This window comes from Pseudoliparis swirei, chromosome 11 (assembly GCF_029220125.1).
Source record: "Pseudoliparis swirei isolate HS2019 ecotype Mariana Trench chromosome 11, NWPU_hadal_v1, whole genome shotgun sequence".
Lineage (NCBI taxonomy): Eukaryota > Metazoa > Chordata > Actinopteri > Perciformes > Liparidae > Pseudoliparis > Pseudoliparis swirei.
In genome coordinates, this window is record NC_079398.1 from 14,052,498 (window position 1) to 14,068,128 (window position 15,631).

Below are 15,631 nucleotides of genomic sequence, written 5' to 3' on the forward strand. Positions count from 1 at the left end.
CGCGCCCCTCTCTATTTAATCATCCACACATAAATTAGCATCCACCCAATTGATTCACTGACGCCCTCCTTTGTGAGCCACCCCTGACCTGACCGTCATAAATGTAATTGGCAGTTACATTTTGTTATGTCCTTTCACAAGCCTGTCATCGGATTGGAAACATATTCTTCCTCGAGTGGAAGTCAAGAAAACTTAAAGGGAAACATTCAGTTTGCTTAAAACATTTTTAAAAGGTCTCATACCACATACAAAATCACCAAACTATGCGGGCCAGATGTTAAGATGTGGGAATATCTCTGACACTCACCAAACAGACACTAGCCTGTCAAAAACAGGCGGTCCTTTGTTCCATTCAAGTGCTCCTCGTAAATTACAGACTCTTAAAACAAGTTACCTTTCATTTATAGTTTTCGTGCTCATCTTAAAACAAGACTTCTCAAACATACATAAATACATAAGTACGGCTGTATACTATATACGAAGTGTTTACTCTGTGCACTTTTGTTTATTTTGTTGGGAAGTGACAACTCAACCAAACAACTAAACGCATCCAAGTTTGTCTATTACCAATATTTTGCATTCACCTGGAGGGTCACATGGGACAATAACAGACTTTAGTGTTTGCCATTTGCAGTCGAAATGAACCAGAACCAGTGGATATTCTAATCCTCATCGGAGTTGGATTTTCGCTACCAATTCCCATATGTCCGACAGCTCTTGGACGCAGCATCAGTTCTTCGCAGTTCTTCGAGGATGCAGCCGTTTTTGGGACGCAGTGTGAGCGGGTGACCTGCGCTGGGACGTGAGCGTCTGAACGGATTTTAACATGTGAGAAAACAACAACTGTCAGAGTAACTTCGAGATTCACAACAAGGATTTAAAGATAACTGTTTTTTTTGTCCTGAGGACAAAAGTCGTCGGGAGGAAAGAAGTTGGCGAATCCGGTACGTGAAGAACTTTTACACAATCTTTGCAAAGTCAACGTTAGCTGTGACGCCCGTTCAGCTTCACGTGACAATAATGCACCTTCTGTGTTTATTCTGTCAATGTTTATTGTGTATTCGTATGGGCTGGACGCTGTGTCGGCGTTGTCAGGCGCGTGTAGATCTGTCGTTAGAAATAGAAACAAGGGAATGAGTGGAGCAGCTTATCATTTCTCCATTTCAGCTCAACAAACCAATTACACGGCCACAGAGAGTGTAAGTCACAAAACATCTGTATGCGTATGTTTGGGTCTCGTGAATTCAGCCAGGAGACCGTTTTGAGTCCAACATAAGTACTTCAACACATTCCCGATGATGAATTCCTCTGCCCGGAGGTGTTGCAGACAGATTTTTCGGTGCATTTATTTGCTTCATGCAATTTCACAACCTCCAAGAACATACTGTAAGCCCTGGGCAGGAGTTTCAGTCCGATAAGTAATGTGTTTGTCTTTCAGTTGAGTGAACTTTGATCAGCTGCTGGTGACTTTTTTTTCTTTTTTAAAAGAGTTTTGAGTTTTTTCCACTGAAGCATTGATGCCAGATCTAACTTGTGAGACAAAATAACCTCCATGCTGCCGTTGAATCATTTCCTCTTTCTCTGCATCCCATCCCCTCCTCCTATGGTGCCCCAACCATTCTAATTGTTTTTGTTCTAATGAGCGCCCCAGTGAGACACAGTGAGGTCTCGCATGCAGGCTGTTCATAGGTCAATGACTCTCACCACCATGCTGTTCAAGAAGAATGGGACAAAATCAATCAGTTACCAGTGAAAAGTTCCATCTTCTACTCCTTTGACCTCACTTGACCTTTTTAGACAATACCGTCTCAACATAATTTGAGATAAATGTTGCCTCAATGCAATGAACAGCGCTCTCTTCCAGGTGGTCCAGACAGGAAACGGCCCAAGTGTGTCTCGGATCTCAGAGTTGGCACTCTCTTCCTCCTTCCCTCTACTTGCTATGCTGAAGCTGTGTAAAATGGCCAGAGCTGGAGAAGGTTCATCTATGGAAACTTTATAACTTTAGAAAAAATATGCTTTTGAGCTCTTCATTCGTCACATCCTTTGTGGTTCAGAGCTTATTTAATGCTGCTTAGGATAGATTTAAATATCATGGGAAGTTCCAGCTTTTGCGAGTTTCAGAATTACATCGGGAGAGTTAAACAAGACTTGAGAACTTTGTTTGTTTGAAAGTGAAGAGTGTGTGCCATAAGTGCTTTTACATTACAGACACTCGAGGGAGGCCAGACACTATGTTTTTGTTTTTACGATCTTGACAAGCCCCGAATAAGGCACAAGTGAGCCGTTTGCCTGCAGATGTGATGTAATGCACCTTTAAATGCAAGGGTACGCTCCAATTCTATTTGAAGACTTTACCCGGCAGTCCTCTCCAAGCACTGAAGGACATCATGGAGGACTACGTGCCGTGTGCTTGTCTCCCGTTTTATTATTTCAAAGATCTGAAAGTCTTCTCTCGCCATTTGCCTCTTAAGATGGCTCTTTCCAGCTTTATTTGCCAGGTATGCATTCTGTGAGGTTATAGGTCACTGACTGGGTGGCGAAAATGTCTATTCCTATCCTTTTTTCAGAACAGCGGGGAATAATTATTCTCCCATTAAGGGCTATTTTGTCCGGGTTGTACCATATGTGCAAAACTCCTCACAAGTGCCCTGTGGGTGTTGGTTGGGACGGATCACTTCCCGCCACATCGGAGCAGCATGCTCAAAAACAAGAGGTTCAGATGCTGTGTGTCTGGGGGAAGTCACGCGTTAGGGCAGCTCTTTTGTGAAAGCTGTGGATTTGATTGAGGTGAAGAGAGACCGTCAGGGTTTATTGTTTTCTGTTTTCCCCGGTGAAGGAAAAGCTGTTGGTCTCTAAGGCCGGCGTGTCAGGGGACAAACTGCAGGAGTGATGTGGGGAAGAGGGCAACAACAGCACGGCTGTTTGTCAGGGGGTATTTTCTGCCGGGGTTAGAGGGTGAGAGAGAGGTCTCGCAAGATAAACATAGCACCAATGCTGCAATAATCAGGACTCTCTGCTTCAATCAGCCTGTCGGACCATGAAACATCTGCCCTGCCAGGTTGAGTTTGATTTGTTCTGAACGTAAACATCCGCCCCGAGTGATGCCGTCTTAAAGAAACCCGCACCACTGTGTCTGTCTGATGACATCACCAGGGGGCTTATGTCATACTTCCAGATTCCCGTGGAACGAGTCGGGGCAGATGGTTGAATGCAACGTGATCCGGTAGGTCTCCAACTGTGAGAGCGAAGCAGGGCTGGAATTCTCTGGACTATTTTTAGCTTGTATTCCCCTCAACTGGCTCCGCATGAGGAGAAATCAATTTGAGCTGTTAACTGAAGGCCAATTAATTTCCTTTTTTTTTTATTCAGATGCTGGATCGAAAGTGTAATGTTATCAGTTGAGAGCATCAACAGTTGGCAGGAGGGCAGCTGGTGGATGAGATATATTGTTTTCAGTCCATATATTTGCTGTCACATCCTCACTGACTTGTCTGTGCCCTATATAACCCTTCCTGAAGAGACAAAGAAAGTGACATGTCTCCCCCAGACCATACGTCTGGTTTCCCCTTCAGTGGTTTCACTTCTCTCGTAACCTTGACAGGCTGCCAATGGAGAAAAACGCACCAGATAGTCATCATCCCCCCGAGGACCCTTTTCCTTTAACATGTTAGGCCTAAAGTCTTGGTTCACGGTATGTTTGTCTAGGCGTATTATCTCAGCGTGAGGCATTTAACACACTCGTGGAGAATAAATGTTCTCTTTTTGTGTACGAGTGTTGTATCTTGGCCAGCATATGCCCCCCTTAATTATCTGTTTGCTGTGTTTTAAAGAAAGGAATGCAGGCTTTGACTGCCTGGATTAGTGTCAAGCCTGGCGATTAGAGGAACAAGGATGTTTATCAGGCCATCTGAAGAAGTGGTCCATTGCAGGTCTTTCTTTTAATAACCCTCAGATTGACTGTTTGCATCTGTCTTCTATTAAGGGGCAAGTTGCAGACTCCCAGGTGGGCAGTTCATGCTGCGGGTAACGCAGTCATCAGCTGTGGGAACCAAATGCTCTCCATTTGAGGGAAATGTCAGCTATTTCAAGGACAGGTGGTCAGCTTGGTATGAATGTTAGCCTGTTGGTAGTGTTTTCGTTAGGATTTTAAATCTGCCGGTGCCCCCTTTCTAGAAAAACAAGGATTTGGATTTTCCATATGTCAGCAAACAGCGGGTGAAAGTTAATGACTTACGATTGTTGGATTCTGTCCAGATGTGTTAAGATTACACTGCTTTAACATGTCCGGCTAGACATTTTCACTCTCTCCACCCAAACCATTCTCAACACCTACCAACAGCCCCTGATAAGACCTTAGAAAAACATTTTTAAGACCCAGACATGTACAGCATGTCTAGGTTTTTGAGCCCATTATTCCCAGGCTTGCCTCTCATTGACCAAAGACAGATTAGTTTTGGTCTGGTCATAAAGCGGAGTGAGCTCAGAGGTCACAGTAGGTGGGATTAACAGGATTTTTTCTGTCCACTGTTCACTGACATGAATACTCCTCCTGCAGGCTGAACAAACTTGCTCAGCACTTGAAAATCAATTGGTCAGCGGCTGTTTGAAGAGGCTTCCTTTTTGAAGAACGTTGTTGTTGTTGCAGTGCTGCATTGGCCGAGCATACGTCTGTGTATTTTACACCATTGGTTTGCTCTCTCTTTGAAACGAATAATCTTGTTGCATCTTTGAGTGCAGTCAGATCCACAGTGAAGGAAAAACAGAGGAACATGTAGCTTCTTTACCAACTGTAAATATCATGAAGTACATTAATGATGGCGTATGAGTCCAATGACATTCATTCATTTTGTTACGGCGGATACGATTATTTTTGTTGTCCTATTCACTTGATGAAAAATGAAGAACAACCCTTTTCTGGCTGCTGACTTTCTTGTCCAGTAAACAGGCTCAACTTGAGTCCAGGCTCCAGCTGCAGGGACCCTACAGTGAAGCAGTGATCCTCATGTGTGGATCCAGCTCTTTGACTTTCCTCCTTGCATTCCTGCACATCTTAATTGGCGAACCTCCTGGCAGTGGTCTTAGTCTGGCCTCGGCTTGGCCCGGCCGTCGGCTCGGCACAGTGGCCAGCAAACGCACCATGAACAATGCCCATCCTAATCCCTAAAGAATTCCTGCTCCTCGGATCTAACCGGCCGAAGTAATGTTTAAAAGTCCGGAGGCTCACGAGGAATCCCAGGGAGAGAAGTGCTCATTCGCAGTCGTTCACGTTAATTTGTTGTGAGGAGCCAGAGAGCCAGTTATGTGAGAACCTGGCAGCACAGCGGCTCTGAGGGGAAGCACCGCATCGGTAACGGCACCGCAGCCTGCCCTGAGGGATTAGAACCAGACCTGTAATCTCACCGGGCCGTTACTCTGATACACTCATTATCATACACTCTTATATGTATGTAACACTCATGAAACAAATGTATACAAGCAAGTTTTTATAACATTTACTTGTTTTTGTTTTGCTCCTCTGTTATATTTTTTTAGGAGTGACTTATTGGAAATCAATTTGGAATGCTGTGAACACATCAGTTAAAGATGCTTAATGTACATACATGCATTGATATGCATGTATGTATGTATATGTGTGTATATATATTTATATTAATAAATATATGGCTGCCTATTGAGCTCAATAGGAGGCAAGATTATCGGAATTATAGCTCAATAGGCAGCCAGAGCGGTTCTTAAAGGTTGAGTCTTGACCATTAGCGACTTTGTGTATTTATAAAAGCGCTATATAAGTTTTAATTATTAGAGTGGCAGCTGCTGAAGCTCTTGCATGTGTCCGGACCTTTTTCTGCTTATTAGCATGAGCTCATGTCACTGTTGCCACTTTACATACGTACTTCAGCCCCAGCTTTGTGGAAACCGCTTCTGGTGATCATGGTTACAGTGATCAACTGCTTATATGGATAAAAACACTCGGGACACAATCATTGCTATTTCAATAATAATCAATTAGTTTGCTTACAGTGTTCTGTTGGTCTTTACATATGAGACAAAATATGAGAAGAAAATCTACTGGTAATTTAATTGTTTTTACTTTACTCTCATGATACTGTATTATGATGCTAAGAGTTAGCTATTGATAGCCTGCAGTTTACTTTCAGGCCAGTTAAATATTTAAAATACAGTTCCAGGCTGATTTTAATTTGAACTTCAGTAAACTATATTTTAAATACAGTACAATACTCATTGTATTATAGTGTGAATGTGTGCAGTAATTCGCAAGAGTGTTTGAAAACACTGAACTGTATTTTTAAACCTTCAATAAAATATAAATTATATAATTCATGTAATCAATATTAAACGGCAATTAGATTATAATCTGCAAAAGAAATGAAAGAAAAGACAAATGTTTCTAGGAGTAATCTTCTCATGTCATTTAATTGGACCCGGACAGACGTGATGTCCACTGCGTCTGCAAGGATAGCACGAGCCAGCGCAGAGCACGGCTCACTTGACAAAAGAATAAAAACTGAGGAAGAGGAACATAAAGTAGAGTAGCATTAGGCTGCTCTTCAACGAGAACCCACAAAGAACGAAAAGCCTTGCCATGTTTTCCGAACTGTAAGCCCGGACATGAAGTGCCTGAATCCTGTTTGACCCTCCATGTTTTGTTTTGTCAGCTCCAGAGGCCTGACATGCCAGAGGGGTCCCACTCGGCTCTCCACCAGGACCCAATGGGGGAAGGTGAGATCAATGCAATTAAATCGAGTATGACCCTTGCTCCTGTAAATGCTGCCCAGGAATTAACCCGTCTTTTAACATGGGGTTTTTAATAAGTCTGGCTATTCCTCATGGTATATCAGTGTACTAACATAACACAGAAGTACAGCAGAGGCACACGGAAAAATGCTGGAAATGAAGGAGTAGAGGAAATGTAGAGGCTTGAGCTGAGAGAGCAGTGAACTCTCCTCCTCCAGTCCAGATGGGCAGAGAGGCTCTTTGTGTGGCCGTGGAGCTCGGCCAACCGCTCTCATACAGCTGAAACCCCCAAGGACTCGCACATCAACCCCGAATGTGTCAGAATCTCCGACAGCCGAGATGATCGGCTGAGCCAGCAGTGCTGACCTCGTATGCTGGCCACCACTCAAATGACATATTATTTTAGTGTTCATTATATTCAGCTACAGAGCAACTGCATTGACACAGGGCCTCTTTGTATCTGGTCGCCTGCTCTGTTCCTCAACCCCCCCCCCCCCCCCCCCACGCCTCCACTCTTCTCTACTGAACCCATTTTGCACGAGGCTTCCACTTCGGCTGAAGAATACCAGTGTCTCAATGGTTTCCCTTTTCCCCCTCGCCTGTCCCTTTTTGGTGGAGCTTTGGCCAGAGGAGTTTTTTGGCCGGGGAAGACGTGTGCCGCCCTCGTGAAACTGTGTTTCTATTTCCTCAAAAGGCCACTCTGCACCGACTGCACGTTTGCACAGCTCCTTTTGCAGCTTGGATATCCTGGAAGAAATCCCCTTTACAGTTCAAGCATTTTGAACTGTTTCATTTTGTTTGAGTGTGACTGAACCCCCCCCCCCCCCCCCTGCTGTGAATGGATGGATGGTAATTAAGGGGCAGGTCTGCTGGTAGAGTGCTATCTCCATGAGGTGCTGAGTGGATGTGGTTAACAGGCAGGAGGAATGCACATGGTGAGAGGAAGCCTCCCCGTCTGGTCAAGGTAAACAATACAACGGTTGTGGTGCCTATCAAGCTCCAATGCCATAAAGCATCAAAGAGGTTTGAAGTGAAAAGAAGCTTTCACCAGCCGCCTTTGAATGGCACTCTGCATTATGTTATATTTGTTGTTATTCTACACTTTAAATTCACTTTTCCAGAAGAATTGAATGAACCAAAAAAAAAAAAGAAGATCCCTCATAACTTCCACCTAAGCTAAACTGTCATCACCACACATGTCAATCCAATGGCATTAAGACATCAACAGGCCTGAGGCAGCATGAATCATCCCTTTCAAAGATAAGAGTTCGCTCTGACCTACTTAACCCCAGGCAGGAATGTAGCTGCGTGAGCAGAATGTACAGCTTTAAAGGGATCCTGGGGGGGGGGGGGGCGGATCATCTCCATTCACTGCAGCTTTTCCAGACCAGTGGGCACAGGGTTGTGGATATAGATGTATGATGGCAGGGATGGCTGCGTCTTTGAGTGGGCTGGTCAGCGGAGCTCCTGGACGGGAACTCTTTCTCTGCTTAATTGCCTGTAGTGTCAATCACAGGCAGCCTCAGGTTAGCCAGCAGCAACACCTGTTCAAGTGTTGAAGCCATGCACCGGCGCTCACTGGAACTCCTTATCGTGTATGTCCACAACTACTTAGCGCCGTGTACAAGTCATTACGTAACATAGCTGTTATTGTTATAAGATTCTACATTCATTGTATTTCATTTCATCGTTTGTCCAAGATTTCTCGTCATCCTCACAAAAGAATGTATTTCAACGTAAATTGTCAGACAGCCTCTTACAATAGCATTCCTCCGATGGAGTACCTCCGGTGGATTACACATTAGTGACAGGCTCTCTGCTTTAGGGTGTTCCTGTCCGATGGCCTCTTAGAAAAGTCAATAGTTGCTTAGTAATGTTAATTGCATGTTATTATAAAAGTTTGTTTACGTTATTAATGCGGTCTGTTGTCCTTTTTGTTATTGCATAACAAAACCACATCCGTTTAATACAGTACACGACAGACAAGGAAGTCTGTGCCCAAGCTAAATTTGATTTTGGCCGCCGTGTCCAGTAAGTGTTCCTAGAGGTGTAACCACCGGAGAGACATCATCACACCCTTAATGATGAGATGATGATGCATGTAATAAACGGCTTGATGTGAAGTGAAGTGTTCCTCCCTGACCTTTCCCACACTTCACACAGCTGTGCTGCCACCAGCCTGCGTTGACTCTGCAGAAAGGCGCTAACAAGACAGCAGTTTGGGTGTAGGCTGTCAAACCGGTGGTGAAGTTTACAACGGACTCACACCTCAGGGCCCAGATGGTGAGTGTTGTCCAGAGGAAATGTACGTTTTGAATGGATCCAAGGCTGGCTGTGTGCTGGTGCCTGAAGGGCTCTTGAAGGGGGGCTTGGAGCTTTCTAAGTGGATCATCACATGCCTATGCACTGAGGTCAGCTGGCACAGCTGGATCCTTCAAGATCCAGGGTCCAGCGCAGGCGAGGTTTACAGGATTACATTTGAGCTTTTTGAGGACTTGTGTCCTTTTTGGGACTTGAAGCATCCGGTTTCGCTGAAACATGACACTCTAATGCTGTTGAAGTGACTTTGTCCCTATGTAATCCTGTTTTATATTGGTGTAATGGTCGAATCCACAATAATGTTGTTGTTTTTGTATTCGCCTACCTTTTTTGTCTGATGTAAGAGTACTTTCCTTTTTATACGAAAGCATCTTGATGTTTAACTTTTGCTCTGTCAATGAGTGAATTGTGTCGACTACACAAAGCACAGTTAGTTTCACTTTTAAACGCCAGTATTCCCCGAAAACTTTCCAGCGTATCGTTTTGACCTTGGCAGTCTGTGTGGAATGCAGGTTTTTGTGTGTGTACTCGGCATCTGTTGTCCACCGCCGTTTATTTACCAACCTTCAGGCTAATTATTAACACAGCATTAAAAACTCCTTGAGAGGCCAAAGGCAGATGTAAATGAAACCATCCTCTACATACGAAGGACTGTTTTTGAAATGAGAAAACCCTTGAAGTGACCTAACGTCTTTCCTCCATCAAGGAATAAGAAATGAACCGCGGCCACCAGTCTCACTGTCTAATCGGCAGTGTTCTGACTCATGCTGTTTGATAATGATCTGTGAAGACTCGGGGACTAATCCTCGGAGGCACCCTGTGTGCTTGGTCCTCCTGCCCTCCCGAGGGGCAGCCATTCACAGTTGCCAGGTGGGGAGGAGTTTTTCCCGAGGGGATCAGTGTAAGATGACCTCCCTGTCTCCCAACAGCCACCGGGGGAGGAGTTGCGGAGGGGTGTTGAAGATGGAAGTTCAGAGTGGCTCTTGAGGGGCGGAAGGGCTTCATAGATGTATTGCAAAACACGATGCCCTCTTTATCCACCGGGGGGAAACGGGGTCGCACACTGTGCACTTGGCTCTGACAGAGTGAGCAGATTAGCAGTGCCAGTGGCCTCAAGAGCCAGCTTGAAGATGTTGGACATACAAATCAACCAATTAGCAACAAGGACGCTCCTCTTTGTTCCAGGAGCGGTGAACGTTTTCTTTATGGCCAGTAGGAATCTCCCCAAAATGGTTATTACGCTGTGCTAGAAAAACAAAAGTGACTGTTTGTTTATTTTTGTCAAGCAAGGTGAATGTATGTTGCAATATAAGTTGTAAAATAACTCATGAGACTCACATTGGTGTAAATTGCCAGATCGCCACCACCTTTTTATCTTCAGGGGAGTGGAGTAATGTATGAAGCTGCCAAGACAGGAAACCAGATGAAACTGAGTACTGAAATGACCAATATTTCACAGGTATGATCAAGCTTGGGTTTAGATAAACTTTTCAGGATGTGATTCATTGTGCGCTCGGTTGAAATGCATCTCCTTTCGCTACATGAGTCAGTGTGACTCAAGCAGGAGCGGCTGAGCATCACGAACAGAACAGGCAAGGGCTTGTTTGTTTCAGTGGGATGTTCTGTCCACAAGGCTTTCTTACAGTTTTATATGCTCAGAAAAAGGCTTAACGCTGATGCAACTCTGACTGGCTTTTGTTATCTGCGCAAAGTTTCCCCTGCGGCGAGAGAAAGTCTCTTCCTGCTGCTTTAGGATAAGCATTTGCATGCTCATCTTAGATATAGTCTGTGTTGTTCCTGTTTCTTTGCCCTTGATTTGGTTAGAAAACAAAAGGCCACAAGCCAGACATGGCAGGAGGGACTTTAGCTCAAACTCTGGGTTCTTATTTTGTGTGTTTTCTTGGGTTATTCCATCTGAAATAGTCATCGGGTGTGTAGTTCTCTGAGACACATTGTCTTTGACCGTGCAGTGCACACTCATCATTCGCAGAAGGTGGATTGGAGAAGGACACCTTGTTCTTTCAGGTCAGTTGCTTTAGTGGATGAATCTCCCTTTTAAGTATGCGAGGAGGGATGCTTTGTAGGGAGTATGATATTCTGAGTGTGTATATATATATATATATATTTATAGTTTTGCTCTTTTCGAAATATTTAAAACATGTAGTTCAACTTGACATAACTGTTATACTGTTATTGATGCGTAACATTTCCCACCATGCACCATCATTACACCGACATTGTTATTATCCTTGTTCGTCTCGAGCTTGTTTCCTAACAACGTAAGTCAAGTAGACGTCGTCGACACAAAGATGTGTTCACTGTCATCCTGCAAAACAGAAGTTCGAAGGTACGTGAACGAGGCCGTTTCAGACTTCGGAGGAAAGAAAACTACAGCCTGTCCTGGGTAGAATTTGCATCGAGGCTGGTTTGCATGAAGTGATGACATTTGAGTTGCATCGTCACAGAGTATTGGGACAAAACACCAACGTCATAGCTGTATGGCATGGTGGAGGAGGAGGTGGGAACGCTCAGCTGGAGAATGTGTTGCTCCGATGTGATCATGTCAGAAGACGCTATACGGACGCTTCTTTAGACATGTCTGAGTTTCCTCATGAAGGAATGCGTTGTCTCCTACACACCAACAACTTCAGACGGATACGGATCATCTCTGTCGCACATGCGTACGTAGGCATAAATAACCAGGTGCCGGGGTAATCTTTTCAATGCTTTTTATTCACCTTCTGCAGCACCTTATTAGGTACTGCATGTCATTCATATAACCATGATGTCAGAGGCGGACACGCTTATGAACGGTCTGCTTTGTTAACGGCCTGATAAGCTCAGTCTGAAAGAAGGAAACGAGTGTAGGCTTCGCATTATTAGTTCTAGACCGATTAGTCATCGGGCCCCTCGGGGAGTGATTGTCTGTTTTTAGCCATGAAACGTTAAATCACCTGTCATCACTGACGCCCATCTCTTTATCAGTCGGGCCCCTCAGACTCACTGGTTTTATCATCAAGTAAAGGGTCCCGGACTGGTAAGCTTGTTTGTTAGATTTGGTGACTGAACATGAACCACCACACTAACATAACGTGGTTATACGTGGCTTGAGCGTACGCCAGCACCGCATTAAAATGAGCTGCTGTCCAGGGGATTTGGATTTGTATTCATGGACGCAACGAAAGAGAAGGAAAGGTCAGGCGGGTAGCATCAACTCAACTTTGTTTGTTAACCTTGGCTCGACGGACAGAATACTAGAATTTAAAGAATTACTATGAGGGGGTTGGGAGGTTTTTTTTCTGGAATTCCAGGCATTTTTCGCAGCAACAACATTAGTAATCTGTTCTCTCTCTCTCTCTCTCTCTCACACACACACACACACACACACACACACACACACACAGACAGACACACATCCGTTAGTTGGTTTGCTGGTGACTTTGTTGAGGCTATATGGAATTTGGAAAACTGCTAAGGGTTGTTGAGGCTTCGCTGCAGCCTGAAATGTAGTCCAAATACTATTCTATCTCTCCAGCCTTGGCTTGGTTAATGGTTATGTCTGTGAGTTAATAACTGCATCGATGCGGCGCTGAAACAAAGGAGAGAGTTGTGTTTTGTTGAGGTGGTGTACTTTGTGAAATTGTGGTGCGTATATGTGAAAATCTATAGCTTGACTGCAAAGCAAATATTGTGCAACCATTATGTGTAAGTTATGATTCAACAGGTGTGTCCACTGAGCTGTTGAGCAAGAAGTGGGATTCTGTTTTCAAAATGGATAAAAATACGCTGCTTACGAATTATACTTTAAAATGTTTTAAAGTATGTAGATATGAAGGAATCATTCCCTCGCATGAAGATTTGAATCAGTAAATTAATTCAAAACCTGAAGCCCTGGACTTCTTCAAAGCTGACTTTTCGTGTGCACGCTTTAGCTGCTGCTTTGATCCGTGTGCTGTGTTGGGCATTTTCTAACATTTCTCAAAAGTTTTCACTGACATGTTCAGTGACAGTTGAGACTAATTCGACCGCTATCTCTTAACCCATCGGTATCAGTCCGTCGACAGATAAACAAGAGGCTATATTTCTGGGGTTCAACTTTTGCCAGTTGACATTGGGCCAAGACTTTGTTTCCTTAACACTTGTGTTGCCTTAGGGTCATTTTGACCCGAATCAATATTACACCCTCCCCCCGCTTTAGGATTAATTTGACCCCATTCAATGTTTAATGTCGGTGTTCTTTCGGTAGTCAACAAACAAACATAAAGTGCCTCACACTTAAACTTGGAAAACAATATTAATTCTAATAATTTTCTGGAGGTTTTAATTGCTGGCGTCAAATTGAACCCAAAGGGTAAAATATGTTAGTAAATATAAAGGTAACAGGAGGGTGAAACATTGAATCGGGTCAAAATGACCCAAAGGCGGGGGGAGGGTGTAATATTGATTCGGGTCAAAATGACCCTAAGGCAACACAAGGGTTAAGATGCGAGACTGGACTTTGAGTTAGAGAAGACGAGACAAGTGACCAGTTCACAGGCTAATTGTAATCCAATGAAACGCAAAATCATCCTCAGACAATAGCCGGTGGATTACAAGTTGCATGTTGGTCGATACATTCTGCCTCTTTCGCTCTCCGCATGGACCGTTGAGCTGCATTCAACCAACGCTTGCTGAAATTTGATGAGTTAATACGACACTAACAAACACGGAAACAAGAACTCTTGCAATACCAACATCTTGTCCCGGTGTCTACGGAGTCTGAATGCAGACAAATTGTTTAAACATGTTCAAAAGTGTCTCTCTATTTGACTCGCCAGTTTAGTGGGAAACAGATGGTTTGAACTAGTTTGTGCTGCTCACTGCCCCTTGTACGCTGGTTTCTGTTTCTAGACCTTTCTCTGCACTTATTGCCCAACATTGTTGGCATTTGGGCTTCAAAGGATCATTTCCAAGAACCAGTTTTCCTACCCATAATGTTAATACTAACAAATGTTCTCTTGAAGCAGCCAGGGAGCCGAGCTTATCTTCGCTCCGTCTCAAATGCTGCTGGGAAAATTGCCTGAATGTGACAGAATATTACGTCTATTATGTAATGTGTGTTCATTCTCCTGATGTTAAGCATCGAGACGATGGCTTCAACACTGCAAATGCAATCAACACATGCGCAGCCAAAACCTACAAACACGCCATGACACAGCTCTCACACACACACACACATGGATATGTGTACACATGTACATGGATCACACTAACATATAAGATGATGGTAACAAATAACATGTAAGAAACAGGCTACGGATCTTTCAGAGATCAGTGATGAATGTTTGCAGTTGCTGAATAGGCTCTGCTTTTACATCGTCTGTTCAGTAATGGTTGCTTTATATCACGTATATGAAGAACTGCATCGTACCTGCTGAAAAACAATATTTGGGAGGCGTGTTATTCTCCGAGTTTCATTTGTCCCGAGCGATAGGCAGAATGGAAACGCTTCACGACATCACAACGGCCTACGTGCGAACAGTCCGCTGAGACACGGAGAGCATTTGCATTCTTTGCACGACCGGTTTCAGGGAAATCAGTGAGAGGCGCTGCCGTTTCCTCTCAGACCTGTGGTATCGGACACAGAGGAGGCCTGCAGAGTATCTGAAGCTGGTGCTGGAGTCAAGTGTGTGTTCAAGTCTTCAGATAAGTCGGCTAGTTCACACCACCACTGTTGGAGATAGAGTTGTGAATCTGAGCAGTTATGTAATGACTAGAATAGGCAGACGCATGTTGTTAATTTGTGCTGTTCACCCCCCCCCCCCCCTCTGACTGCAATCTGCATGATGCTCTATTTGCTGCGAGAACGAGGAGGGAAGAGGAAGGGAGAGCACAGACGCAGCCAAGCTCAAAACCAAATGCAAAGAAGGAAAGCGGCAGAGAAAGTTGATGCCGCGATGTAATTTGTAGCGGCGTATTAAGCTCACCGCTTCGCCCCCTTTACACCGTCAACCCTGTGATTTGTCACCGTCGGTAAACCCGAGATTTTCTCTCGTGGTCGGCCCCTCCTTGCCAGTTCATCTGTTTCTGAGGTTTTGCATGGAAAGTGTAAAGTGTGTTGTTGGGACTACTCGATGTGGATTGTGGAGCAAGTTGTGCAGGGGGGGGGGGGGATTAATGAGCTCAGTACTGATTCATGGAAAGTTTGAGGAAGCCAAAAGGTGCGTGCGTCTGAATGACCTGAAGGGCTTTTTGATTCCTCATGTGAAACCCACCATCCAGCTGCATGTTGCACTTTTTTTTCAAGACTTAATAAATCATTAACTTTCCTGTTCTCATGGGGGGGGGGTATAAAAGGTTATATGCTCTCTGTAAAACTGAACATTATATGTTAAATAAATCAGTTGAGTACGCTTGTTAATCGTGAATCATTTTGGTTACAGCCTCTTACAGATTGAAAACATACTTTCAACAGCAGGTTTGTGTTCTCGGCTCTGGGCTGCTGACCGATGATGCACTAATGATGAACATGTTTATGTTACAACTTGTCATCACTGGGGAAAGGGAGTGTATT

General features: G+C 44.2%; 1 protein-coding gene across 1 annotated transcript in view; it reads left to right on the top strand.

Annotated features, from left to right (window-relative positions):
• Positions 1-767: 767 nt before the first annotated feature.
• Positions 768-15,631, top strand: part of LOC130201302 (pleckstrin homology domain-containing family G member 3) — a 30,901-nt gene continuing 16,037 nt past the window's right edge. The window contains exons 1-2 of the mRNA XM_056426189.1: positions 768-944; positions 6,681-6,744. Coding sequence (XP_056282164.1) covers positions 6,696-6,744 — 49 coding nt within the window. The 5' untranslated portion in view covers positions 768-944; positions 6,681-6,695. The remainder of the gene's footprint in view (positions 945-6,680; positions 6,745-15,631) is intronic.